The sequence below is a fragment of the Triturus cristatus genome, chromosome 10, assembly GCF_964204655.1.
Source record: "Triturus cristatus chromosome 10, aTriCri1.1, whole genome shotgun sequence".
NCBI lineage: Eukaryota > Metazoa > Chordata > Amphibia > Caudata > Salamandridae > Triturus > Triturus cristatus.
The window spans coordinates 1,224,350,463-1,224,376,828 of NC_140593.1; the positions used below are offsets into that span (position 1 = coordinate 1,224,350,463).

The window sequence follows — 26,366 nt, forward strand, 5'->3', positions numbered from 1 at the left end:
ATTGGAGACATAGCTGGTTTCTAAGCGGGGAAGTGGCCTCTTACTGTATCATGCTGTAGGGTTCCTTGAAGAGGTGCGTTTCAGCTCTTTCCTGAACCGGAGCAGCGTTGGGGCAGTCCCGATGGATACAGGGATGTTGTTCCAGATCCTGGTGCATAGCTAGAAAAGTTCTGCTACCTTGTTTTTTCCTTTTTCACACTTCTTAGTCTGCAGTCTGATGGCGTCCTGGCTGCAGGAGAACCAAGAATCACAGGAGATGGTGATCTTGCCTGAAAAATAAGCAGGAGTGTTGGTTGTAGTCACTTTGATACAGCTAGTTTTGAAGATGGTGTGTGCAGCAAGGGGAGCGAGTGAACTTCCGTCAGGGTGGGGGTCCTGGGGCATGTGGTCAAATTTAATCAGGAACTTGGTGAAGCATGATGCGGGCGTCGAATGCCCTTAAGGGGGCCTCTGTCGAGTTTGGGATGCCATGGGGCAGGGCGTCGTCACTGTACACATGCAAGAGTACAAGGGTTTGAAGGGCAGTCCTTAAGTCATTTTCTAGGATGAGTAGATTTACTTCCTTTAGTAGCGCCAGATAATAGTAGTCCTTCTTAGTTTTCTTGTTGTTATGTTCCCTGAGTGTGAGATTGGTGTTCAGGGCAAATCTGAGAGACTTAGCATTGAGTGAAAATGTGGGTTCGTATCCATCCAGGTTCACATCATTAAGAGAATTTGGATTAGTTGCTTGCTGTTCTTGGCAATTAGCAGGAATTCTGTAAGTCGAGTTAAGCTACAGGTGGGTGCAGGACATCCAAGTCTGGAAGAGAAACAAGCATTGTTTGAGACATTGGATTTCTGGAGCAGAGTAGACCTACAAATAGAGTTAAGCATCACCGACGAGTTGAGCCTTCACAAGAGCATCTGAAGAATAGTGTCACAATAGGTCTCAAAATACAAGTGGTAAATTATTAAAGGGTCATTTGGTGAATGATGCAACCATAAATCTCAAGACCTAAACTGACATCAGTCCAACAAAGGACCATTATGGGATGCCTGTTGTTGGTGTTTGTGAGCGATGCAGGACTAAATCAAGAAAGTTGTATTCTACTCTGAATGACACCTATGAAACATGTGCTCAGTGATTGATTCACTTAGACCGTCACTCCCTTAAACATTTACTCACTTATGGATTGACCCACTCATTCACTTCCACTCGAGTACTCTTCCACTCACTCCTTGAGACATTCACTCACTTATGCATTGACCCAATCCCAATCATGTACTCTTTCACTCACTTCTTTAGACATCCATTCACTTATGCATTGACCCACTCAGACTCATGTACTCTTCCACTCACTCCTTTAGACATTCACTCACATGCATTTACCCACTCACATTCATGTTCTCTTCCACTCACTCTTTTAGACATTCACCCACATGCATTGACCCACTCAGACTCATGTACTCTTCCACTCACTCCTTTAGACATTCACTCACTTATGCATGGACCCACTCACACTCATGTTCTCTTCCGCTCACTCCTTTAGACATTCACTCACTGATATACTGACCCACTCACACTCATGTACTCTTTCACTCACTCCTGTAGACATTCACTCACTTAAGCATTGACACACTCATGTACTCTTCCACTCACTCCTTTAGAGTACCTCTTGTGCCCTTTATGTGTTGCTTCGGTCCAGGCTGTACTGCACCACCCGTTACCCTCCTGTGGCCCCTGTTCTCCTGGGTTTCACACATCTTCTTGCTTCATCACCCACCCGCATGCTTGTCTGCCTCCTTTTTACAACCTGAGTCCCAACCACCACCGTCCTCCATCACCCACATCCTTCTCACACCCACCAGCGCTCTCCTTCCACATGTATGCGCCCCACCACACCCCACCAACCAGCACCTGACCACAAGCAGGCTCTCTCCTGCATTTGCCTCCACATGTGCCAACCTACTTGCAGCTCCACCCACAAGCATCCTTGTCCCACCCACATGCTCCAACCCACCAGAGCCTTCCAACAGCTACCATGCACCCTCTCAACATGAACGCTCTGTTCTCCCTTTCACATGTGAGCCACTCATGCCATTGGCCTCCCTCGCCCGCTTGCACCCCTCCCCTGCATTCGCTTGCTTTGCTGAGCTCCCCCTTGTGTCTTCGGCAGGTGAACCCCAACAGCATTGCTGCCAAGGATGGCCGGATCAGAGAAGGGGACCGCATCCTGCAGGTAAACGAGCACCTGGAGTCCTGTGCCTTGGCATGCTATGTCAGACATGTGCCACGTCTGGGGATGCTAGGCAGCACATTGTCATGCCTGGGCACACTACGATGGACATCAGCAATGTCTGGATTGACTTAGCATGACGCACCCTGCAGGACACACTCCATCTAGGGACACACATCATGTCCGAATACTTTCAGGGCTATTCACAAAGGTAACTTACACTTGTGAGTATGTTACGCATTTAATTTCACTCCTAGCCTTTTGAGTAACTTTACTACTTTGGCTATTCACAAAATCAAAGTGTAAAATTACTCAGAAGTGTATACTTACACGGCTCCACCCCTTAAAACAGAGGTGGAGACAAATTTATGAGCGCAAGGTAGGGACTCCAGCTAAAAACCCCATAGGAAATAATGTTACATTAAATTACATTATTTAATATAGTGAAAAATATAAATTAATAGAGCATCAGGTTGTAAAAAAAATCTAAAAATAAAACATATTTATTGTGTAGTTATAAAATGTTTTACCAGCTTTTATTGAATTTATAAATTACTATAATATTCACTTTTATTAATGTATGAACTACTTGTAAGTAATTTGATTAATCACTTTTAATAATTATTAAAGCATAATAAAAAATATGTTTATACTTCAGTGAGGAACTTATTTTTTTATTAAAACTTTAAAAAAAATGCTTTTTCTAGTTTAATATATTTAAATTAATTAAAGATTTAAATAAAAATGTTATTAGTGCTGTAGCATTTATGTTATCTTGTTCTGTTATACATAAATATATAAAATGAATTGACTAATATTTATTAAGAAAGACAATTCCACCTAAAGTAAAATGTTTATATTTACTTATGTATTAAAAACGTGCAAAAACTACATACAGAAGTTTTTAAGTGAATGACTTTTTTTATGTACAAATTGAAGTTGTGGGTTGGATTTTTTGGCACATCTGCACGAATAAGTTAAGCATTTATTCTACCAAGCAACTTTGGAGTTGATTTATGCACCAGAATGAGTGTTTCCGATAGTTGCAGATGATCGGAAGAGGATATATATATATTGACTCATATATATATATATATATACATGTATTGGCAGCAATATTCCTTTACGGAAAAGATTCCACACGCACTCCTGGGGCGGATGCTTATATCGCTTTTAATTTATTTTGGCAGCAATATTTCCGACAGATACAACCCAACACATTTCAGTCTGTACGCAGACCTTTGTCACAAAGGTCTGCGTACAGACTGAAACACTAGTCATTTATACAGAGCCTGCCCAAGTGGGCGTGGCTGTATTGACAGCCTTCTGGTTCCTGTAGTGCTCCGTGATCTTACTACAGTGAGTCCGTTACACATCCCAGAAAATCAACACATATAAAAGCCCCTGTGGCTTAGATGTTCGCTCTTGTTTAAACACGAATGTCTTATTCAGCTGTCTTCGGAAATCACCTCCCGTGCGTGATGACACCTTTGTGGCGTCATCAGGGTCTGCTACTGCAGCGGGCTTCTCCCGCGGCCAGGCATAGCCGCTCAATATCCACTTACAAAGGTTGCCCCACTGGAAGAAGCCACAAGGTGAGTACAAATCATCCACCATTTATTTCAGGGCAGCTGCATTCTGTGAATAACGGAGGGAACAATCATAAAAGTTCAAACTGCCAGACCGGTTTCGGGAATCCTTTCCCTTCCTCAATGGCGTTCTGTGGTTAGTAACTTGCTTTCCACGTGCACTAGTCATTTATACAGAGCCTGCCCAAGTGGGCGTGGCTGTATTCACAGCCTTCTGGTTCCTGTAGTGCTCCGTTAGGGTTTGGACACTGCAAATACCAGGATGCCGAGAGGCATAGAGACACGCCCATTGGGGCGGGAGTAATTTAATAAAGCGCAGGTGATCCACACTCAAGTTCGCTGTCTGTCTCTCCAAAGATGGCTCGTGAACAAGGATACTTCCGAAACGCGTAGAGCCTACAATTTTAAAGCAGAAAACTTTCAGCAGCTGTAGCACTCACATGAGAGACGAACTTTTGGGTGGACATTCTCATTGGGGCAACCTTTTGTAAGTGGATGTATATATATATATATATATATATATATATATATATATATATATATAGAGAGAGAGAGAGAGAGAGAGAGAGAGACACACACACGCACTTATATATCAATGTATATAAGTCAAAATAATTGAATTAAACTTTACCTTTATTTTATATGGGATGGTTTTGCAGAATCAGTGGTTGGTCGTGCATGGTACTGGACTTGCCATGTGCTCATTTTTGGTAGTAGTAACTTTACACTCGTAAATTTGGCCCCACACCCTGTGTCAGCGGGCGAAGACATGCAAGTCTACACTTTTGAGTAACTTTTCACTTGGATTTTGTGATTAACCCAAAGTAGTAAAGTTACTCAACAGGTTAAGAGCATATTTACCAGTAGTAAATGTACACGTGTAGGTTTACCTTTGTGAATAGGCCCCTAGGTGTCTGTCCTGGAATCAGACCTCTTAGGAGATGCTGACGGCAGATTTTGGGCAGCTGGTACAGCTACGTTTCTCTCACTGAAACCCACGCTGGCCCTGCACCTTGTCCCACTCGAACTGCCATCAGACCTGTCCTTTGCCTTAGGGGCACCTAACACCTCTTCCGACCTGTGTGTATAAACACACAAATCTGCAACTCTGCTGTGAAGATTAAAACAGACTCCTGCAGCCAGTACCCCAAATTACACTCACAGACCAGTCAGAAACTAGATTAACTTTAGATGGCCGAACTTTGGGTCAGGTAGAAACTGGCCAATAAGGGTGCCGATGTGTATTCTCCCAGCCCAGTAGGCATGCAGGACCTTTCCCAAAAGAGTCTGCGGTGTGTCACACAAAGAAGGAAAAAGTCAACCTTCAGGGGAAGGAACATTTTGTGTAGTCATCACTGGGACCACCGTAGGCCCTAAGTGACATATGGTGGTCAGAGCACACCACACCCCAGGAGGCACACCATTAGGACCTAGGTATAGTGGACTACAGAGGTAAGGGAGGCACTCTCTAGGGGTCTAAAGTATTACAAAAGCAGATAGTTATTACAAAGTGAATTCCTAAAGTGACGTCTTGGTAAGTGTCTTCTCAATTTGTATAACTAAATTCGTCTAGACCGTTTGATTTTCTGAAAACAATTTTTAATTTAGTTCTTCAAAAACTTCTAAGGCACAGCCAACACGTTTCGTTCTATAAATAGCAACTTCTTCAGGGCTGTTGACCAAAATAACACGGAACAATTAAAATAATTTGTTATAAAAAAAGATTCAAACCATTGCCATCCATTTGAAAAACACTTGCTCCTACTAAATACGGATCAGCTAGATAATATGATGGACAGAAAGCAGACGTAAGCATCATTATATACAGAGTAGTATAGTTTGGAGATATAAGTTCATACATCAATATACCAAGACTACTAGTAATGTATACTTCAAGATACATTTATCAATACTTAAAGACATTCATTGAAATCGATAGCTCATTGACATCACAGCAGCGAGGAATGGCGTGCTTACCTTTTGCTTAGTAAGCATTTTCATTTTCGATTATCGATAGCCTTTAGGCTGCAAAATTCAGTGGTGTATTACATTGTCCCTATAAAGTAATGTATGGAGCGCATTGTGACATCCCCGAGAGAGTTGTGTGTAACCTTGTGAAGTGTGACATCATTGTTAGGGCGTACCACACGTAAGCCTCGGGACTGGCGTGTGTCACGTGCGCAGTCTGTGTTTGACGTCTGTGATGTCTCTCTCTTTGTCTCAAGATCAATGGGGTGGATGTGCAGAACCGGGAGGAGGCTGTCTCCATTTTAACCCAGGAGGAAAACACAAACATCTCGCTGTTGGTGGCTCGACCTGAGACTGAGGTGAGGAGACTGGGGGGAGTGGGGGATGGGGGTTGGCATTAATGTGACCAGGCTGACCCTAAGTCAGCTTGCGGCATTAGTGGCGTATCTTCGGGGGATGCATTAATGTTACCAGGTTGACGCCAAGTGAGCTCGCGGCATCAGGGGCGTGTCTTCGGTCGGGGAGTATGGGGTGGCACGCACCCCGAAGATGTATCTTCTCAGGTTTGAGTCGGGTCCTGGGGACTGGGAGCCACATGTGCCAGTGTGTATGACGGCACCCATGGGATTCACAGCCCTGGACTCACAGGAGCACGTGACCTTGATTCTTAAAGGGTCGGTTTGGGCCTTCCCTCAACAAACACACTCACAAACTTAGAGCTCTATTATGATATCGGAGGCTTTTCGAACAACATCATAGGTTTCACTTTCGACCGCCGTATTACAATGATGGTGGTCGGAAGTGAAACTGGCAGTCATTCCGGCTGTCTTCCGACAGGCTCAAGGAGCCCGTCGGCCAGTCAGAACCGGAACATAATCCCTTCAAGACGGCGTTTCCGCCATTGGGATTACGATGACAGTTTCCCACAGGCTTTCCATGTCAGGTTTTCCGACATGGAAAGCCTGTTGGAAAGCAACTTTGGTGGCCCATAGCAGGGCCCCCTTCTCCCTGCGGCCTCCAGTTGGGGGCCGAGAAGGCACCTATGGTGCACCCCTGTTAATCCCTGCACTGTGGGGCAGGCACCGTGTGGAGCCTACCACGAGGTGCACGGATTCACACAAACCCCCATTTCTCTATGGGAGCTTGTATTGCGGCCGGTTTATGGCCATAGCACAAGCTCCCATAGAGGAATGGGGGTATGTGACCGTACTGTGTGCGGTTGCATTGTAATAGCGGTGTCGGGACAGCCGACCAGCAGTCGGACGGTCCAGAGTCCGCCCAACATCATAATGAGGCCCAGAGTGTTTAGTCTCTGCGTCCTACAAGCTCTAATGACCAAACCATGGGTTGGAACTCTCATACACCCTTGGGTTGGTGTTATCATACACACTTGGGTTGGGGCTTTTCTAAACCCGTGGATTGGGACTCATGCACCCTTGGGTTGGTGCTCTCAAATACCCTTGGGTTATGGCTCGCCACAGCTCTTTGTTGGTGATCTCATACAACCTTGGATGGCACTCTCATGCACCCTTGGGTTGTGCTCTCAACAGTTCTGGGGTTGGTGCTCTCACACAACCTTGGGTTTGGGTTCTCATAACCCCTTGACTTGGGACTCTCATACACCGTTGGGTTGGTGCTCCCATACACCCTTGGGTCATGGCTCTTAACAGTTCTTGGTTGGTGCTCTCATACACCCTTGGGTTGGTGCTCTCAAACACCCTTGGCTGGGATTCATGCACCCTTGGGTAGTGCTCTCCACAGTTCTTGGGTTGGTGCTCTCACACACCCTTGGGTTTGGGCTCTCCTAAACCCTTGGGTTGGGACTCTCAGAGGCCCTTGGGTTGGTGCTCTCATACACCCTTGGGTCAGGGCTCTCCACAGTTCTTGGTTGGTGCTCTCATACACCCTTGGGTTGGTAATTCTCATACACCCTTGGGTCAGGACTCTCCACAGTTCTTGGTTGTTGCTCTCATACAACCTTGGATGGCGCTCTCATGCGCCCTTGGGTAGTGCTCTCATACACCCTTGGATCATGGCTCTCAACAGTTCTGGGGTTGGTGCTCTCCTAAACCCTTGGGTTGGTGCTCTCAAACACCCTTGGGTTGGGATTCATGCACCCTTGGGTAGTGCTCGCCACAGTTCTTGGGTTGGTGCTCTCACACACCCTTGGGTTTGGGCTCTCCTAAACCCTTGGGTTGGGACTCTCAGACACCCTTGGGTTGGTGCTCTCGTACACCCTTGGATCATGGCTCTCAAAAATTCTTGGTTGGTGCTCTCATACACCCTTGGGTTGAGGCTCTCCACAGTTCTTGGGTTGGGGATCCCATACACCTTTGGGTCAGGGCTCTCCACAGTTCTTGGTTGGTGCTCTCATACACCCTTGGGTTTGGGCTCTCCTAAACCCTTGGGTTGGGGTTCTCCTGAACCCCTGGGTTGGGAATTATAAACCCTTAGGTTTGGACTCTCCTTAACCCTTGGGTTGGGACTCTCATAAAACCTTGGGCTGATGCTCTCAAACACCCTTGGGTAATGGCTCTCAACAGTTCTTGGTTAGTGCTCTCATACACCCTTGGGTTGAGGCTCTCCACAGTTCGTGGGTTGGGGATCCCATACACCTTAGGGTCAGGCTTCTCCACAGTTCTTGGTTGGTGCTCTCATACACCCTTGGGTTTGGGCTCTCCTAAACCCTTAGGTTGGGGTTCTCCTGAACCCTTGGGTTGGGAATCATAAACCCTTGGGTTGGGGCTCTCCTAAACCCTTGGATTGGGGCTGTCATACACACTTAGGTTGGGGCTGTGATACACCCTTAGGTTGGGATTCTCCTAAACCCTTGGGTTGGGCTATCATACACCCTTAGGTTGGGGCTGCCATACACCCTTAGGTTGGGGCTCTCCTAAACCCTTGGGTTGGGGCACTCCTAAACCCTTGGTTTGGGAATCATACGCCCTTAGGTTGGGGCTGTCCTAAACTCTTGGGTTGGGGTGCTCCTAAACCCTTAAGTTGGGGCTGTCATACGCCCTTAGGTTGGGGCTCTCCTAAACCCTTGGGTTGGGGCTGTCATATACCCTTGGGTTGGGGTGCTCCTAAACCCTTGGGTTGGGGCTGTCATACACCCTTGGGTTGGGGCACTCCTATACCCTTAGGTTGGGGCTGTCATACATCTTTAGGTTGGGGCTCTCCTAAACCCATGGGTTGTTACTGTCATACACCCTTAGGTTGGGGCTGTCATACACCCTTAGGTTGGGGCTCTCCTAAACCCTTGGGTTGGGGGCTGTCATACACCCTTAGGTTGGGGTGCTCCTAAACCCTTGGGTTGGGGCTGTCATACACCCTCGGGTTGGGGCACTCCTAAACCCTTGGGTTGGGAATCATACACCCTTATGTTGGGGCTGTCCTAAACTCTTGGGTTAGGGTGCTCCTAAACCCTTAGGTTGGGGTTGTCATACACCCTTATGTTGGGGCTCTCCTAAACCCTTGGGTTGGGGCTGTCATACACCCTTGGGTTGGGGCTGTCATACACCACTGGGTTGAGGCGCTCCTATACCCTTAGGTTGGGGCTGTCATATACCCTTAAGTTGGGGCTCTCTTAAACCCTTGGGTAGGGGCTGTCATACACCCTTAGGTTGGGGCACTCCTAAACCCTTGGGTTGGGGCTGTCATACACCCTTGGGTTGGGGCGCTCCTGTACCCTTGGGTTGGGAATCATACACCCTTAGGTCGGGCTGTCCTAAACCTTTGGGTTGGGGCACTCCTAAACCCTTAGTTTGCGGCTGTCATACACCCTTGGGTTGGGGCGCTCCTAAACCCTCAGTTTGGGGCTGTCATACACCCTTGGGTTGGGGCTGTCCTACACCCTTGAGTTGGGGCTGTCATACACCCTTGGGTTGGGGCTGTCATACACCCTTGGGTTGGGGCTGTCATACACCCTTGGGTTGGGGCTGTCATACACCCTTGGGTTGGGGCTGTCATACACCCTTGGATTGGGGCTGTCATACACCCTTGGGTTGGGGCTCTCCACAGTTCTTTGGTTGCTGCTCTCTTGTAGTGGGGCTTTCCACCATTCCGGGGTTGGTGTGTCAAACGTCCTTAGGGTGGTGCTTTCAGAGCGCTTGGGACTGAAGTTCTGATATATTTTGAGGTTGCTCATTCACTGGTGCTGTGGTGGTTCTCAGGGTGGTGCTGTGACTCACCTATGGGGAAGGTCTTAGAGCTGAGATCTCAGCAGCCAATAGGGATTGTGTGGAAAGAACCAAGCACATGATGTTCCCATGCTGTGTTTGCTTCTTTGCAGCTCACCAAGCGCTGGAAGGACAGTGACCGAGACGACCTTCTCGATGACTTTGGCTCAGAAATCGAGGATGAGCTGCAGTTACGGAAAGTGAAATCCCCCTCACCGTCTCAGGTACGGCAGCGAGTTCCAGTCTGGATAGGTCATTGTGGCATCACTCTTCTATTGGGCATAGCTACTGCAAGCCCCCAGATCTCACCACACTTAGGGGCATATTTACAAGGAGCTAGCGATGCTGCAGCGTCATTTTTTTTTACGCAGCGACAGCACAATCATTGCTCCACACTGCCTCATGTTTACAAACTGAAGCATTGGGCCCAAATTGTCAGTTCTCGAGGCCTGTGTCACATTATACCTGCGCCAGGTATAATGTATGCAGGGTAGGCGTTTCCACGTTCAAAGCCACGTAGAACTGACGCAGTGAAATGTACAACTTTTCACGGTGTCACTCTATGACTTGACTGTGTCAAAATCCCTACGCCTTCTCAAACCAGACGTAAGGATTGACCCAGGGCTTTTAACATGGGACTCGCCTCTGTGTTCTGACACATCGCTGGAGTTGCACCAGTCTTACCACCAACTCCAGCAATGTGTCACTTTAGCGCCAAAAGATGCGTCAGAATTTCTGACACATCCGTCAATCTTAGTGCCATGGAACCCTATATTGTAAATACAGCGCATCCATGGCGTTGTTAGGGCGTTTGCGGCAGGCACAAAAATATGTCGCATCAATGCTGATGCGTCAGTTCCGGTAAATATGCCCCTTAGTCTCTCCACCCTGGTCGAGAAGCATGGAGGGACCAACCAGTGAATAAGTAAAAACATTATGGTTTAACCCAAAATCAATCTCACAGTGATGAAACCATGACAACATATGACCAAGGCAATGGTTCTAAACTAGGTCTCAGCGCAGGACTTCGAGGGAAGCTGAAAATGTCACCCTGGAGAGCCTTCGTTGACGCCAAGTAGACGCATCTCAATATGAACACACCACGGCGACCCAGGTGGACCTCTGTCTGGCCATGGCTAGGATGAGGGGGCAGGCGTCCCACGTCCTTCCCATCCACAGGAGACCAGGTGACCCTGCCTGTTAGGCACGAGCCTAGAAAAATGCTAGGCCTGGAGTTAAAATAATAAATTAAACCAGTACTAAAATATGTGAAGAGTGAGTGTGGAGTTGGGAGTGCAGGTTACAGTTTTTGTTAGGCGATACGTAAGCAAGAATGGGGTTTTGGCTGTCTGCACTCTGGAGACCAGGCGTTTGCTGGTTCTGTTTTAACAGCGCGTGGTTTCTCAAGGAGCAAACAATCTGTGCCCTCCCAGCAGGCCCTGCGAGCGCGTTTGTTCTCGTCCTACGAGGGCCCTTCCTTTCCGAGGACTCAGCACCCGGTAATTGCTGCGGCGGCCTTCACCGCGCCCTCCGGGCCCCCAAGGACCGCGCGCCCAGAAGCCCTGGCGCAGCTCAGCGCTGACAGCTCCTTGAGAAGCGCCGGCTTCATCCGCAGATAATTGCACGGGTCACGTGACTCTGAGCTGAGCTTTCCCAGAAGACCCAGCGCGTGTCAGGAGAAGGGCAGGCTGGGAAAGCAGAACCTGCACTAAGAGCCTGGGGCAGGGAGGAAGTGGGGGTGCAGAGTGTGAGGGGTAGGGAGCCAAAGGGGGTGCAGAGTGTAAGGGGCAGGCACAGGATGTACAGAGTGTGAGGGGCAAGGAGGCACAGGGAGTGCAGACTGTGAGGACAGGGGCTGGGAAAACCGAGCCTGCACTGAGGTTCTGGGGCAGGGAGGAAGTGGGGGTGCACAGTGTAAGGGGCAGGGAGGCAAAGGGGGTGCAGAGAGTGTGAGGGGCAGGCACTGGAACAGGGGTTGCAGGGAGTGTGAGGGGTAGGGAGGCAAAGGAGGTGCAGAGAATGTGAGGGACAGGGAGACAAACAGGGTGCACAGTGTGGGGGCAGGCGATGGAACAGCGGTTGCAGAGAGTGTGAGGGGCAGGGAGGAAGTGGGGAGCAGAGAGTGTGAGTGCAGGGAGGAAGTGGTGCAGAGAATGTGAGGGGTAGGGAGGCAACGGGGTGTAGAGTGTGTGAGGGGCAGGGAGGAAAAGGGGGTGCAGAGAGTGTGAGGGGCAGAGGCTGGCACAGAGTGTAGAGTGTGAGGGTCAGGGGCTGGCATAGGGAAAGAGAGGCCCAGGAGCAGTGAGACAAAGGGGGTGCAGAGAGTGTGAGGGGCAGGGGTAAAAGGGGTCCAGAGAGTGTGAGGGGCAGGGGCTGGCACAGGGGGCGGATACAGAGACACTGAAGCAAACAGAGTTAGGAGAGACAGGCACAGGGGATTGGCACAGAGACACTGAAACAAACAGAGTAAGGAGAGACAGGCACCGGGAACCACGACAGAGGCGCTGAAACAAATAGTGTCAGGACAGACAGACAGAGGGCACGGACATACAGGTGGGGAGCCCCGCTCCAGCGCCGCACCCTGAACACCCATACAACAGAACTAATGTGGACTTGGTGGTTGCCGCTGTGGTTCCCCGGTTGAAAAGCAGACGACTCGCTGGCCTGGCAGGAGCTCTGACCAGCCGCTCATGTAAGCATTGGAATACGTGTATCTTATGTTGACGCAAACAGTCCACAAACCTTACACGTCTCCTTTATGCACTGTGGAATATGATGTTTTTAAGGTCTAGAGGGCCAGCAATATCCTGGCCACTGCCTTGAAAGGCTCCTGTGGCAGGAAGACTTCAAGAGGTGGTGGCGAAGAAACACAAGGAGAAGGGCGCCGGACGCCTTGGCTGCTCCCTGCAAGGGGGTGAGCTCTGCGCGTTCATGGTCCAGGAGAGTGTGCCTCCACCAGTAAGTCAGAAGATGGGGTGCATGAAAGGAGGGAAGAAAGGAAGAAGGGGTGGCATGGAGTAGTGGGGGCTAAAACATCACCCCAGGATCCTGCCTGATCCACCAGCAACACAAAAAGATGATGGACGGAATGCTGAACATTGTCAAAAATTCACCCCCAGTCACAGATCTGGGTTTAATCCATCGTTTTTATGCTCAGCACGCCACCCCAGTTTAGACCCAGCCATATGCAAATCAGTCTTGACCCTGTTCCTCATGGGAACAGTCCAGCCCGAACTGCCGGACCTGGTCCTCCCTGGACCGAAAAATAAGAAGTGTCCTAGGACCCGTTTTGGGGTATCACCCCTCATCAGCCAGGCTAGCTTGAATCTAGTGACACAGCGAGCACAGGACCCACTTCTGGGCATACCCTTCCCACTTAGGGCAACAAAAGCAGAAAAGTACAAATGACGGACAGAACGCTGAACAAATCAAACATTCACCCCCAGTCACAGATCTGGATTTCATCCATCATTTATTTGCTCACCATGCCACCCCAGTTTGAAACCACCAGCAAGCCTTGGGGTTCAAGGACAGTTTCCCCCACCACTTCACACAAACAGGGGAGGGATGGTTTCAGACATGGGAAGAGCCATTTTTGCTTTTTTCGCTCAGACACAGGGGGTGAAAAGCAAAGTTTCCCTCCGGATGCTTCTGCTTAAATTCACCAATCTGTAAAGTCTTCGCTTGCGGCTCAAGAAACCCTGAAGCCCAGACAAGCCAGGTTCTATCAAACATTGAGGAAAGGTCACTTATTGAGAGAGGCCCGTAGGGACTTGAAGGTGATCTCCAGTAAAGACCTTGCTATCAATATATGTACCTTTTCATCAGAGCAGAGCTCCTTCCCGTCAAATGCTGCTCTGAGAACTTTGTCTCGCAACTTGAGCATCACTTGATGCAGCTGGGATGACATTAGACAGTTGGTGCTGGAGATCGTAGGCTCACCATCAGGCAAAGCTGGGACAGTGTGTGTGGCACTTGTATGCTACTGACGTTTAAGAAGGGAAGGTACTTCAAGTTAGGTGGCCGCATGCACTTGTACCAGTCCCGAAAGGAGCACGCAGATCCTGGTGCGCTGTCTAGAAACATGGTGGGAATGCGTACGAGTGTCAGTGGCGGATGAGGATTGAACTTGTTTCTTGGGATTTTCAAGACTTTCCTCAGCACCAACTCGTGGAGGGAGGAAGGACCTGACCGGGAACTTCCCTGGCTGCCTATTGTGCGCCGCATCCAATTCAAATCACTGTATTGTGAGCATAAATGTCTATCCAATTCCGGCCCTAGCTGTCTTTGGTCTCCTGTGTCACCGTATACACCCAGTCGATCCTTGCGCTCAAGTAATCTCAACCTTGCTTTAGGTCCTAGAATCAGGAGATCCTGGCAAGGAGGTCTAGCCTTTTTCTTCTTAGGCCGAAAGCTATGAAACTCCGGCCACGCCCTGTATAGATCCAATTAACAATAACAACCTGGGAACTTTAAAACACCCTCGACTGAGGAAGAAGATGGGACAATCTACAGCTTCCAGGAATCATCTACGGGCATCTTACTGAATGCAGCGACGTTTGCAGATCATGAGCACATGCTCTTTGATGGCTCACCATTAGAGGGCACCACTGAGCCATTCATAGAGCATCCAGTGGTGTCATGGCTGCCCGGTTTGCCTAGTTCGTGTGACCAGTGCCAAGTGTGCCCACACGCCCACCATTCCCACCTCTCCTCAGGCTTTGCTGCTGCATTTTAAGGCATGATGTGACTCTTCTGGCCCATCCTGGCAGTGCCTTGGTATGCACCTGGAGTACGGTCTCCAAGCAGCCTGGGTGGCTGATGTGCCCTGGTCCTCCTTAAATCCTCTCTTTGAATACTGACCAACAGACCTTCTGTGCTCATGGCGCTCTTCCAGACCCAGAAGACATTATTCCAAGCTCCACTGATAATGCAAGGGCTATTGCTTCTTGATGATGACACCATGCCCCATACATTGTCTCCACCTGATGAGGCGGTCCGCACGTCTTCTCACCATGCAGCTCAACATGCCGCGCAGTAAGAGGAGCATGCCTGTGTTAGGATGTTTTATGATGCATTCCTTCAAAGCTGTGCCCAGCACCCTGGCAGTCTATAGTCCCGCCTGGCATGGAATGCAGGGATGGTGACTTCTCATCTTGGCAATGACACCATCCTGGCTGGACGCGTGTGTTGGATATGTTACTTAACTGCTGTTAGTAAGTCTCTCTTGAGGTTATGCATCTTGCCAGTTGCAAAAAGGAACTGAGGACCCAAAGCCCACTGGCACCTGCTTTTTTACCCTACATGCATTGCGACTACTTTCCTCACGTGAGTGACATAAGTGTTCCTGCAGCGTAGCAGAAACTGACAGCGGCACTAACAAGGAGGTAGAAGCTTGTTATTTGTCAAGAGAGTACATCTACACTGATGGGTGACACGTGGTGGCACACGCAGCAACTGTACAAGAACGTTGACTGCCTTATCATTTCAAGGTATTGCACGTGCTGCGTAGGCTGACACGCGAACAAAACTGTGTGCAAAGTCTCCTTTGAACTTGGTGAACAACACGGGCGTCAGCAAGGCCGAGATCCAGCAGGGTACCACATGGTGTGAAGCCAGTAGCGGAAGTAGACAACACAGCTGGGCTTGAGAACAAGCCACACAGCAAGTGTGTGAAGAAGCCACACAGTCAGAAATTCATTCCCTAAAATGTGGGGTGTCTCAGGGTTCCTCACTAAGCCCCACTCTGTTCAACCTGTACGTCATCCCGTTGTCAGAGACATAAAGTCAAATGGTTTCTCCTCGATATACTACTCTGATGACGCGCAAATAATCATCTCCCTCTAGCATCAAACTGAAAGGACGCCCACCCATCTCAATGACTGCCTTAAGCATGTAGTAGACTGGATGGCTACAAGCAGTCTTAAATTAAATGGGGAGAAGACAGAGGTGATGGTGGTGGGAAACAACTCCGCCAGGTGGATGGAGCTGAATTGGCCAGACTTTCTTGGCAGACAACCCACCCCTGAAACGGAGGTCAAGAGTTTAGACTTCTGGCTCAACAATGAACCTTCAATGGAAACCCAAACTAGGAAATTGGCAGCAACATGTTTCGGCCTTCTCAGAACTCTGAGAAAGCTATTGAGATGGCTGCCCGAACGCTCGCGTAGAGTGGTGGGGCAAGGCTTAGTTATCTCATGACTTGACGATGGAAACTCCCTACACTTGGTAAGTCCCAAGTGTGTCGTAAAAAGACTCCAGGTTACTCAAAATGCCACTGGCCATCGGCAACTGCAGCCCTGGCCACCTTACACTGGCTGCCAGCCCTCAAAAGAATTCACTTGAAGTCACTTTGTCTTGCTCATCAAGCAACGTATAAAAAGGACCTAAGCTGATTCAAAGACTGGTAACACCCTACGACCCCACAAGAACGTTGCGCTCCACTAACCGACAACTGTTCATAGTCACCAGGGTGAAGAGACCAGGAATGGAGCCCACTCCTTCGCCTTCCTTGTCTCCAAGCCATGGAATGCTCTCCCAAATAAGGAAAACCAAAATTCAGAAAATTCTTTAAAACTGTTCTTTTCAGCTAATATGTTCGGCCAAGACATGGGACCTGAATAGTGTCTTAGTGCCGGGAGGCCCTCCTGGGTCGCCATGCGTTTTAGAAATCCATATGAATGGAACAGATCAAAGTTCCAGCTAGCCTTAATCTCAGTGAAGGAAGGCCCCAAACCACGCCCTCCTCCTACCTCGTTGGGCATCTCTACTCCATAGCGAAGAGATGGCCAATAGAAGAGAGGAAGCAAATGGAAGTTGGACTTCCTCACTAAGTAAATGTGGCAGCCATATTGGATGGTGGGGGTGTTTGTGGCCAAGCACAAACCCGCTGGAGTTTGGGGGTGCAAGGCAGAAGAATATCAAACCATTTCCCTTTGCTCAGAAGTGAACAGGAAGATGAAGTGGACTTTGATAAAGAGCTGTATGACCCGTATGAAACATTGAAGAGGACTTTGAGATGAAGGCTGGGGCGATGATAATGCGGGGGGTGAACCATGGCACTGAAAGGGACACCATAGTAGGAAGACACCAACTTTCTGCAGGCTGCAGATACTGGGTACAAGTTTGGAACACTTTGTGGTGGTAGGGCGCACACCGGAAGTGACGTGTACATTTAAGGAATGACTGGTGGAAGCAACAAGAGATCAATTCATTGACAGCACGAGCACACACAGACTTCAGGAGGGGTTACTGTGCATGGAGGAGCCGGCATTGGATGAGGCTACAAGCGGTGCGCAAAGCCCAGAGCACACATCAAGGAGTCTGAAGGAGTTGAAATGTATAAGCAGCGGGGGGAGGCGAGGAATCTGCTGGAGTGAATGTGTTGCATCCGCCTTTAGTGAAGGTTTGTAGTGAGTGAGGTGCTGGTTCCAGCGCATGCGCAGCTCCCTAGGATTGTTTATATGCAGGAAGGGACACCTTCCTACACATAAACAATCCTCCCCTGAATGCAGACACCCTTGCACCCTAGTGCAAGGATGCCTGCGTTGGCGCTTGGCTGCTAAGCTTAGTGCCAGCACAGGAGGAAACGCAGGGCTGTACCATATCCTTGTAAATACGGCGCAGCCTTGCGTTTCTGAAGTGGCGGAGTGAGGTGTTAAGTCACGACGGCTAACGCCTCACTCCGCCACTTCATTGTAAATATGCCCCTAAGTGTCAGACAGTGTCCTCGCACCTGACTCACCTGTACGCATCCCAAGCACCTCCGCTCGGAGACCCCCTTGTTCATGCTGCCCCCGCTTCTCACCTGCACCCACAGGTGTTTATATCACGAACTGCAGGGATTCGGCAGAACGGGTAGGTTGGTAACGTCACTAGGTGCCTAGAAGGTCTGTTTGCTGCAGGTGGCATTGCAGACCCACGAAGAGGCGCTATCCCCAGGCTGGAGAGTGTGGGACCAAGAAATGGCACCATCTCTCCCCATCTTTACTCGCCTCCATTCCAGGCGCTCTCAGACCTCCTCACCCTCCTCTCTCACCTGCATTAGCCCTGCTCTCTCCAGTTCACCCCTCCCTGTCTGCAGAGATGCGACCTGTCCCTGGCTGACACTGTTTCCGAGGCCTCACCATGCACTGGGAGGTGTCTTCCAGTGGTGCCTGTGAGGGAGCGCGTCCTGGGAGGTGTCTTCCAGTGGTGCCTGTGAGGGAGGGTGTCCTGGGAGGTGTCTTCCAGTGGTGCCTGTGAGGGAGGGTGTCCTGGGAGGTGTCTTCCAGTGGTGCCTGTGAGGGAGGGTGTCCTGGGAGGCGTCTTCCAGTGGTGCCTGTGCGGGAGGGTGTCCTGGGAGGTGTCTTCCAGTGGTGCCTGTGCGGGAGGGTGTCCTGGGAGGTGTCTTCCAGTGGTGCCTGTGAGGGAGGGTGTCCTGGGAGGCGTCTTCCAGTGGTGCCTGTGAGGGAGGGTGTCCTGGGAGGTGTCTTCCAGTGGTGCCTGTGAGGGAGGGTGTCCTGGGAGGTGTCTTCCAGTTGTGCCTGTGGTGCCTGTGAGGGAGGGTGTCCTGGGAGGTGTCTTCCAGTGGTGCCTGTGAGGGAGGGTGTCCTGGGAGGTGTCTTCAGTGGTGCCTGTCAGGGAGGGTGTCCTGTGAGGTGTCTTCCAGTGGTGCCTGTGAGGGAGGGTGTCCTGGGAGGTGTCTTCCAGTGGTGCCTGTGAGGGAGGGTGTCCTGGGAGGTGTCTTCCAGTGGTGCCTGTGAGGGAGGGTGTCCTGGGAGGTGTCTTCAGTGGTGCCTGTGAGGGAGGATGTCCTGGGAGGTATCTTCCAGTGGTGCCTGTGAGGGAGGGTGTCCTGGGAGGTGTCTTCAGTGGTGCCTGTGAGGGAAGGTGTCCTGGGAGGTGTCTTCAGTGGTGCCGGTGAGGGAGGGTGTCCTGGGATGTGTCTTCCAGTGGTGCCTGTGAGGGAGGGTGTCCTGGGAGGTGTCTTCCAGTGGTGCCTTGAGGGAGGGTGTCCTGGGAGGTGTCTTCCAGTGGTGCCTGTGAGGGAGGGTGTCCTGGGAGGTGTCTTCCAGTGGTGCCTTGAGGGAGGGTGTCCTGGGAGGTGTCTTCCAGTGGTGCCTTGAGGGAGGGTGTCCTGGGAGGTGTCTTCCAGTGGTGCCTGTGAGGGAGGGTGTCCTGGGAGGTGTCTTCCAGTGGTGCCTTGAGGGAGGGTGTCCTGGGAGGTGTCTTCCAGTGGTGCATGTGAGGGAGGGTGTCCTGGGAGGTGTCTTCCAGTGGTGCCTGTGAGTGAGGGTGTCCTGGGAGGTGTCTTCAGTGGTGCCTGTGAGGGAGGGTGTCCTGGGAGGTGTCTTCCAGTGGTGCCTGTGAGGGAGGGTGTCCTGGGAGGTGTCTTCAGTGGTGCCGGTGAGGGAGGGTGTCCTGGGAGGTGTCTTCCAGTGGTGCCGGTGAGGGAGGGTGTCCTGGGAGGTGTCTTCCAGTGGTGCCTGTGAGGGAGGGTGTCCTGGGAGGTGTCTTCAGTGGTGCCTGTGAAGGAGGGTGTCCTGGGAGGTGTCTTCCAGTGGTGCCTGTGAGGGAGGGTGTCCTGGGAGGTGTCTTCCAGTGGTGCCTTGAGGGAGGGTGTCCTGGGAGGTGTCTTCCAGTGGTGCCTTGAGGGAGGGTGTCCTGGGAGGTGTCTTCCAGTGGTGCCTGTGAGGGAGGGTGTCCTGGGAGGTGTCTTCCAGTGGTGCCTTGAGGGAGGGTGTCCTGGGAGGTGTCTTCCAGTGGTGCTTGTGAGGGAGGGTGTCCTGTGAGGTGTTTTCCAGTGGTGCCTGTGAGGGAGGGTGTCCTGGGAGGTGTCTTCCAGTGGTGCCTTGAGGGAGGGTGTCCTGGGAGGTGTCTTCCAGTGGTGCCTTGAGGGAGGGTGTCCTGGGAGGTGTCTTCCAGTGGTGCCTGTGAGGGAGGGTGTCCTGGGAGGTGTCTTCCAGTGGTGCATGTGAGGGAGGGTGTCCTGGGAGGTGTCTTCCAGTGGTGCCTGTGAGGGAGGGTGTCCTGGGAGGTGTCTTCAGTGGTGCCTGTGAGGGAGGGTGTCCTGGGAGGTGTCTTCCAGTGGTGCCTGTGAGGGAGGGTGTCCTGGGAGGTGTCTTCAGTGGTGCCGGTGAGGGAGGGTGTCCTGGGAGGTGTCTTCCAGTGGTGCCGGTGAGGGAGGGTGTCCTGGGAGGTGTCTTCAGTGGTGCCTGTGAAGGAGGGTGTCCTGGGAGGTGTCTTCCAGTGGTGCCTGTGAGGGAGGGTGTCCTGGGAGGTGTCTTCCAGTGGTGCCTTGAGGGAGGGTGTCCTGGGAGGTGTCTTCCAGTGGTGCCTTGAGGGAGGATGTCCTGGGAGGTGTCTTCCAGTGGTGCCTGTGAGGGAGGGTGTCCTGGGAGGTGTCTCCCAGTGGTGCCTTGAGGGAGGGTGTCCTGGGAGGTGTCTTCCAGTGGTGCATGTGAGGGAGGGTGTCCTGGGAGGTGTCTTCCAGTGGTGCCTGTGAGGGAGGGTGTCCTGGGAGGTGTCTTCAGTGGTGCCTGTGAGGGAGGGTGTCCTGGGAGGTGTCTTCCAGTGGTGCCGGTGAGGGAGGGTGTCCTGGGAGGTGTCTTCCAGTGGTGCCTGTGAGGGAGGGTGTCCTGGGAGGTGTCTTCAGTGGTGCCTGTGAAGGAGGGTGTCCTGGGAGGTGTCTTCCAGTGGTGCCTGTGAGGGAGGGTGTCCTGGGAGGTGTCTTCCAGTGGTGCCTTGAGGGAGGGTGTCCTGGGAGGTGTCTTCCAGTGGTGCCTGTGAGGGAGGGTGTCCTGGGAGGTGTCTTCCAGTGGTGCCTTGAGGGAGGGTGTCCTGGGAGGTGTCTTCCAGTGGTGCCTGTGAGGGAGGATGTCCTGGGAGGTGTCTTCCAGTGGTGCCTGTGAGGGAGGGTGTCCTGGGAGGTGTCTTCCAGTGGTGCCTGTGAGGGAGGGTGTCCTGGGAGGTGTCTTCCAGTGGTGCCTGTGAGGGAGGGTGTCCTGGGAGGTGTCTTCAGTGGTGCCTGTGAGGGAGGGTGTCCTGGGAGGTGTCTTCCAGTGGTGCCTTGAGGGAGGGTGTCCTGGGAGGTGTCTTCCAGTGGTGCCTGTGAGGGAGGGTGTCCTGGGAGGTGTCTTCCAGTGGTGCCTGTGAGGGAGGGTGTCCTGTGAGGTGTCTTCCAGTGGTGCCTGTGAGGGAGGGTGTCCTGTGAGGTGTCTTCAGTGGTGCCTGTGAGGGAGGGTGTCCTGGGAGGTGTCTTCCAGTGGTGCCTGTGAGGGAGGGTGTCCTGGGAGGTGTCTTCAGTGGTGCCTGTGAGGGAGGGTGTCCTGGGAGGTGTCTTCAGTGGTGTCTGTGAGGGAGGGTGTCCTGGGAGGTGTCTTCAGTGGTGTCTGGGAGGGAGGGTGTCCTGGGAGGTGTCTTCCAGTGGTGCCTTGAGGGAGGGTGTCCTGGGAGGTGTCTTCCAGTGGTGCCTGTGAGGGAGGGTGTCCTGGGAGGTGTCTTCCAGTGGTGCCTTGAGGGAGGGTGTCCTGGGAGGTGTCTTCCAGTGGTGCCTGTGAGGGAGGGTGTCCTGGGAGGTGTCTTCCAGTGGTGCCTGTGAGGGAGGGTGTCCTGGGAGGTGTCTTCAGTGGTGCCTGTGAGGGAGGGTGTCCTGGGAGGTGTCTTCCAGTGGTGCCTTGAGGGAGGGTGTCCTGGGAGGTGTCTTCCAGTGGTGCCTGTGAGGGAGGGTGTCCTGGGAGGTGTCTTCCAGTGGTGCCTGTGAGGGAGGGTGTCCTGGGAGGTGTCTTCCAGTGGTGCCTGTGAGGGAGGGTGTCCTGGGAGGTGTCTTCCAGTGGTGCCTGTGAGGGAGAGTGTCCTGGGAGGTGTCTTCCAGTGGTGCCTGTGAGGGAGGGTGTCCTGGGAGGTGTCTTCAGTGGTGCCTGTGAGGGAAGGTGTCCTAGGAGGTGTCTTCAGTGGTGCCGGTGAGGGAGGGTGTCCTGGGAGGTGTCTTCCAGTGGTGCCTGTGCGGGAGGGTTTCCTGGGAGGTGTCTTCCAGTGGTGCCTGTGAGGGAGGGTGTCCTGGGAGATCTCTTCCAGTGGTGCCTGTGAGGGAGGGTGTCCTGGGAGGTGTCTTCCAGTGGTGCCTGTGAGGGAGGGTGTCCTGGGAGGTGTCTTCAGTGGTGCCTGTCAGGGAGGGTGTCCTGTGAGGTATCTTCCAGTGGTGCCTGTGAGGGAGGGTGTCCTGGGAGGTGTCTTCCAGTGGTGCCTGTGAGGGAGAGTGTCCTGGGAGGTGTCTTCCAGTGGTGCCTGTGAGGGAGAGTGTCCTGGGAGGTGTCTTCAGTGGTGCCTGTGAGGGAGGGTGTCCTGGGAGGTGTCTTCCAGTGGTGCCTGTGAGGGAGGGTGTCCTGGGAGGTGTCTTCAGTGGTGCCTGTGAGGGAGGGTGTCCTGGGAGGTGTCTTCCAGTGGTGCCTTGAGGGAGGGTGTCCTGGGAGGTGTCTTCCAGTGGTGCCTTGAGGGAGGGTGTCCTGGGAGGTGTCTTCCAGTGGTGCCTGTGAGGGAGGGTGTCCTGGGAGGTGTCTTCCAGTGGTGCCTTGAGGGAGGGTGTCCTGGGAGGTGTCTTCCAGTGGTGCTTGTGAGGGAGGGTGTCCTGTGAGGTGTTTTCCAGTGGTGCCTGTGAGGGAGGGTGTCCTGGGAGGTGTCTTCCAGTGGTGCCTTGAGGGAGGGTGTCCTGGGAGGTGTCTTCCAGTGGTGCCTTGAGGGAGGGTGTCCTGGGAGGTGTCTTCCAGTGGTGCCTGTGAGGGAGGGTGTCCTGGGAGGTGTCTTCCAGTGGTGCATGTGAGGGAGGGTGTCCTGGGAGGTGTCTTCCAGTGGTGCCTGTGAGGGAGGGTGTCCTGGGAGGTGTCTTCAGTGGTGCCTGTGAGGGAGGGTGTCCTGGGAGGTGTCTTCCAGTGGTGCCTGTGAGGGAGGGTGTCCTGGGAGGTGTCTTCAGTGGTGCCGGTGAGGGAGGGTGTCCTGGGAGGTGTCTTCCAGTGGTGCCGGTGAGGGAGGGTGTCCTGGGAGGTGTCTTCAGTGGTGCCTGTGAAGGAGGGTGTCCTGGGAGGTGTCTTCCAGTGGTGCCTGTGAGGGAGGGTGTCCTGGGAGGTGTCTTCCAGTGGTGCCTTGAGGGAGGGTGTCCTGGGAGGTGTCTTCCAGTGGTGCCTTGAGGGAGGATGTCCTGGGAGGTGTCTTCCAGTGGTGCCTGTGAGGGAGGGTGTCCTGGGAGGTGTCTCCCAGTGGTGCCTTGAGGGAGGGTGTCCTGGGAGGTGTCTTCCAGTGGTGCATGTGAGGGAGGGTGTCCTGGGAGGTGTCTTCCAGTGGTGCCTGTGAGGGAGGGTGTCCTGGGAGGTGTCTTCAGTGGTGCCTGTGAGGGAGGGTGTCCTGGGAGGTGTCTTCCAGTGGTGCCGGTGAGGGAGGGTGTCCTGGGAGGTGTCTTCCAGTGGTGCCTGTGAGGGAGGGTGTCCTGGGAGGTGTCTTCAGTGGTGCCTGTGAAGGAGGGTGTCCTGGGAGGTGTCTTCCAGTGGTGCCTGTGAGGGAGGGTGTCCTGGGAGGTGTCTTCCAGTGGTGCCTTGAGGGAGGGTGTCCTGGGAGGTGTCTTCCAGTGGTGCCTGTGAGGGAGGGTGTCCTGGGAGGTGTCTTCCAGTGGTGCCTTGAGGGAGGGTGTCCTGGGAGGTGTCTTCCAGTGGTGCCTGTGAGGGAGGATGTCCTGGGAGGTGTCTTCCAGTGGTGCCTGTGAGGGAGGGTGTCCTGGGAGGTGTCTTCCAGTGGTGCCTGTGAGGGAGGGTGTCCTGGGAGGTGTCTTCCAGTGGTGCCTGTGAGGGAGGGTGTCCTGGGAGGTGTCTTCAGTGGTGCCTGTGAGGGAGGGTGTCCTGGGAGGTGTCTTCAGTGGTGCCTGTGAGGGAGGGTGTCCTGGGAGGTGTCTTCCAGTGGTGCCTTGAGGGAGGGTGTCCTGGGAGGTGTCTTCCAGTGGTGCCTGTGAGGGAGGGTGTCCTGGGAGGTGTCTTCCAGTGGTGCCTGTGAGGGAGGGTGTCCTGTGAGGTGTCTTCCAGTGGTGCCTGTGAGGGAGGGTGTCCTGTGAGGTGTCTTCAGTGGTGCCTGTGAGGGAGGGTGTCCTGGGAGGTGTCTTCCAGTGGTGCCTGTGAGGGAGGGTGTCCTGGGAGGCGTCTTCCAGTGGTGCCTGTGAGGGAGGGTGTCCTGGGAGGTGTCTTCCAGTGGTGCCTGTGAGGGAGGGTGTCCTGGGAGGTGTCTTCCAGTTGTGCCTGTGGTGCCTGTGAGGGAGGGTGTCCTGGGAGGTGTCTTCCAGTGGTGCCTGTGAGGGAGGGTGTCCTGGGAGGTGTCTTCAGTGGTGCCTGTGAGGGAGGGTGTCCTGTGAGGTGTCTTCCAGTGGTGCCTGTGAGGGAGGGTGTCCTGGGAGGTGTCTTCCAGTGGTGCCTGTGAGGGAGGGTGTCCTGGGAGGTGTCTTCCAGTGGTGCCTGTGAGGGAGGGTGTCCTGGGAGGTGTCTTCAGTGGTGCCTGTGAGGGAGGATGTCCTGGGAGGTATCTTCCAGTGGTGCCTGTGAGGGAGGGTGTCCTGGGAGGTGTCTTCAGTGGTGCCTGTGAGGGAAGGTGTCCTGGGAGGTGTCTTCAGTGGTGCCGGTGAGGGAGGGTGTCCTGGGATGTGTCTTCCAGTGGTGCCTGTGAGGGAGGGTGTCCTGGGAGGTGTCTTCCAGTGGTGCCTTGAGGGAGGGTGTCCTGGGAGGTGTCTTCCAGTGGTGCCTGTGAGGGAGGGTGTCCTGGGAGGTGTCTTCCAGTGGTGCCTTGAGGGAGGGTGTCCTGGGAGGTGTCTTCCAGTGGTGCCTTGAGGGAGGGTGTCCTGGGAGGTGTCTTCCAGTGGTGCCTGTGAGGGAGGGTGTCCTGGGAGGTGTCTTCCAGTGGTGCCTTGAGGGAGGGTGTCCTGGGAGGTGTCTTCCAGTGGTGCATGTGAGGGAGGGTGTCCTGGGAGGTGTCTTCCAGTGGTGCCTGTGAGTGAGGGTGTCCTGGGAGGTGTCTTCAGTGGTGCCTGTGAGGGAGGGTGTCCTGGGAGGTGTCTTCCAGTGGTGCCTGTGAGGGAGGGTGTCCTGGGAGGTGTCTTCAGTGGTGCCGGTGAGGGAGGGTGTCCTGGGAGGTGTCTTCCAGTGGTGCCGGTGAGGGAGGGTGTCCTGGGAGGTGTCTTCCAGTGGTGCCTGTGAGGGAGGGTGTCCTGGGAGGTGTCTTCAGTGGTGCCTGTGAAGGAGGGTGTCCTGGGAGGTGTCTTCCAGTGGTGCCTGTGAGGGAGGGTGTCCTGGGAGGTGTCTTCCAGTGGTGCCTTGAGGGAGGGTGTCCTGGGAGGTGTCTTCCAGTGGTGCCTTGAGGGAGGGTGTCCTGGGAGGTGTCTTCCAGTGGTGCCTGTGAGGGAGGGTGTCCTGGGAGGTGTCTTCCAGTGGTGCCTTGAGGGAGGGTGTCCTGGGAGGTGTCTTCCAGTGGTGCTTGTGAGGGAGGGTGTCCTGTGAGGTGTTTTCCAGTGGTGCCTGTGAGGGAGGGTGTCCTGGGAGGTGTCTTCCAGTGGTGCCTTGAGGGAGGGTGTCCTGGGAGGTGTCTTCCAGTGGTGCCTTGAGGGAGGGTGTCCTGGGAGGTGTCTTCCAGTGGTGCCTGTGAGGGAGGGTGTCCTGGGAGGTGTCTTCCAGTGGTGCATGTGAGGGAGGGTGTCCTGGGAGGTGTCTTCCAGTGGTGCCTGTGAGGGAGGGTGTCCTGGGAGGTGTCTTCAGTGGTGCCTGTGAGGGAGGGTGTCCTGGGAGGTGTCTTCCAGTGGTGCCTGTGAGGGAGGGTGTCCTGGGAGGTGTCTTCAGTGGTGCCGGTGAGGGAGGGTGTCCTGGGAGGTGTCTTCCAGTGGTGCCGGTGAGGGAGGGTGTCCTGGGAGGTGTCTTCAGTGGTGCCTGTGAAGGAGGGTGTCCTGGGAGGTGTCTTCCAGTGGTGCCTGTGAGGGAGGGTGTCCTGGGAGGTGTCTTCCAGTGGTGCCTTGAGGGAGGGTGTCCTGGGAGGTGTCTTCCAGTGGTGCCTTGAGGGAGGATGTCCTGGGAGGTGTCTTCCAGTGGTGCCTGTGAGGGAGGGTGTCCTGGGAGGTGTCTCCCAGTGGTGCCTTGAGGGAGGGTGTCCTGGGAGGTGTCTTCCAGTGGTGCATGTGAGGGAGGGTGTCCTGGGAGGTGTCTTCCAGTGGTGCCTGTGAGGGAGGGTGTCCTGGGAGGTGTCTTCAGTGGTGCCTGTGAGGGAGGGTGTCCTGGGAGGTGTCTTCCAGTGGTGCCGGTGAGGGAGGGTGTCCTGGGAGGTGTCTTCCAGTGGTGCCTGTGAGGGAGGGTGTCCTGGGAGGTGTCTTCAGTGGTGCCTGTGAAGGAGGGTGTCCTGGGAGGTGTCTTCCAGTGGTGCCT

General features: G+C 53.5%; 1 protein-coding gene across 3 annotated transcripts in view; it reads left to right on the forward strand.

Annotated features, from left to right (window-relative positions):
* Positions 1-26,366, forward strand: part of PDZD4 (PDZ domain containing 4) — a 391,499-nt gene that overhangs the window by 356,176 nt on the left and 8,957 nt on the right. For all 3 annotated transcript variants that reach the window (XM_085629776.1, XM_085629778.1, XM_085629777.1), the window contains exons 5-7: positions 2,157-2,219; positions 6,031-6,132; positions 10,065-10,175. In XM_085629776.1, coding sequence (XP_085485902.1) covers positions 2,157-2,219; positions 6,031-6,132; positions 10,065-10,175 — 276 coding nt within the window. The remainder of the gene's footprint in view (positions 1-2,156; positions 2,220-6,030; positions 6,133-10,064; positions 10,176-26,366) is intronic.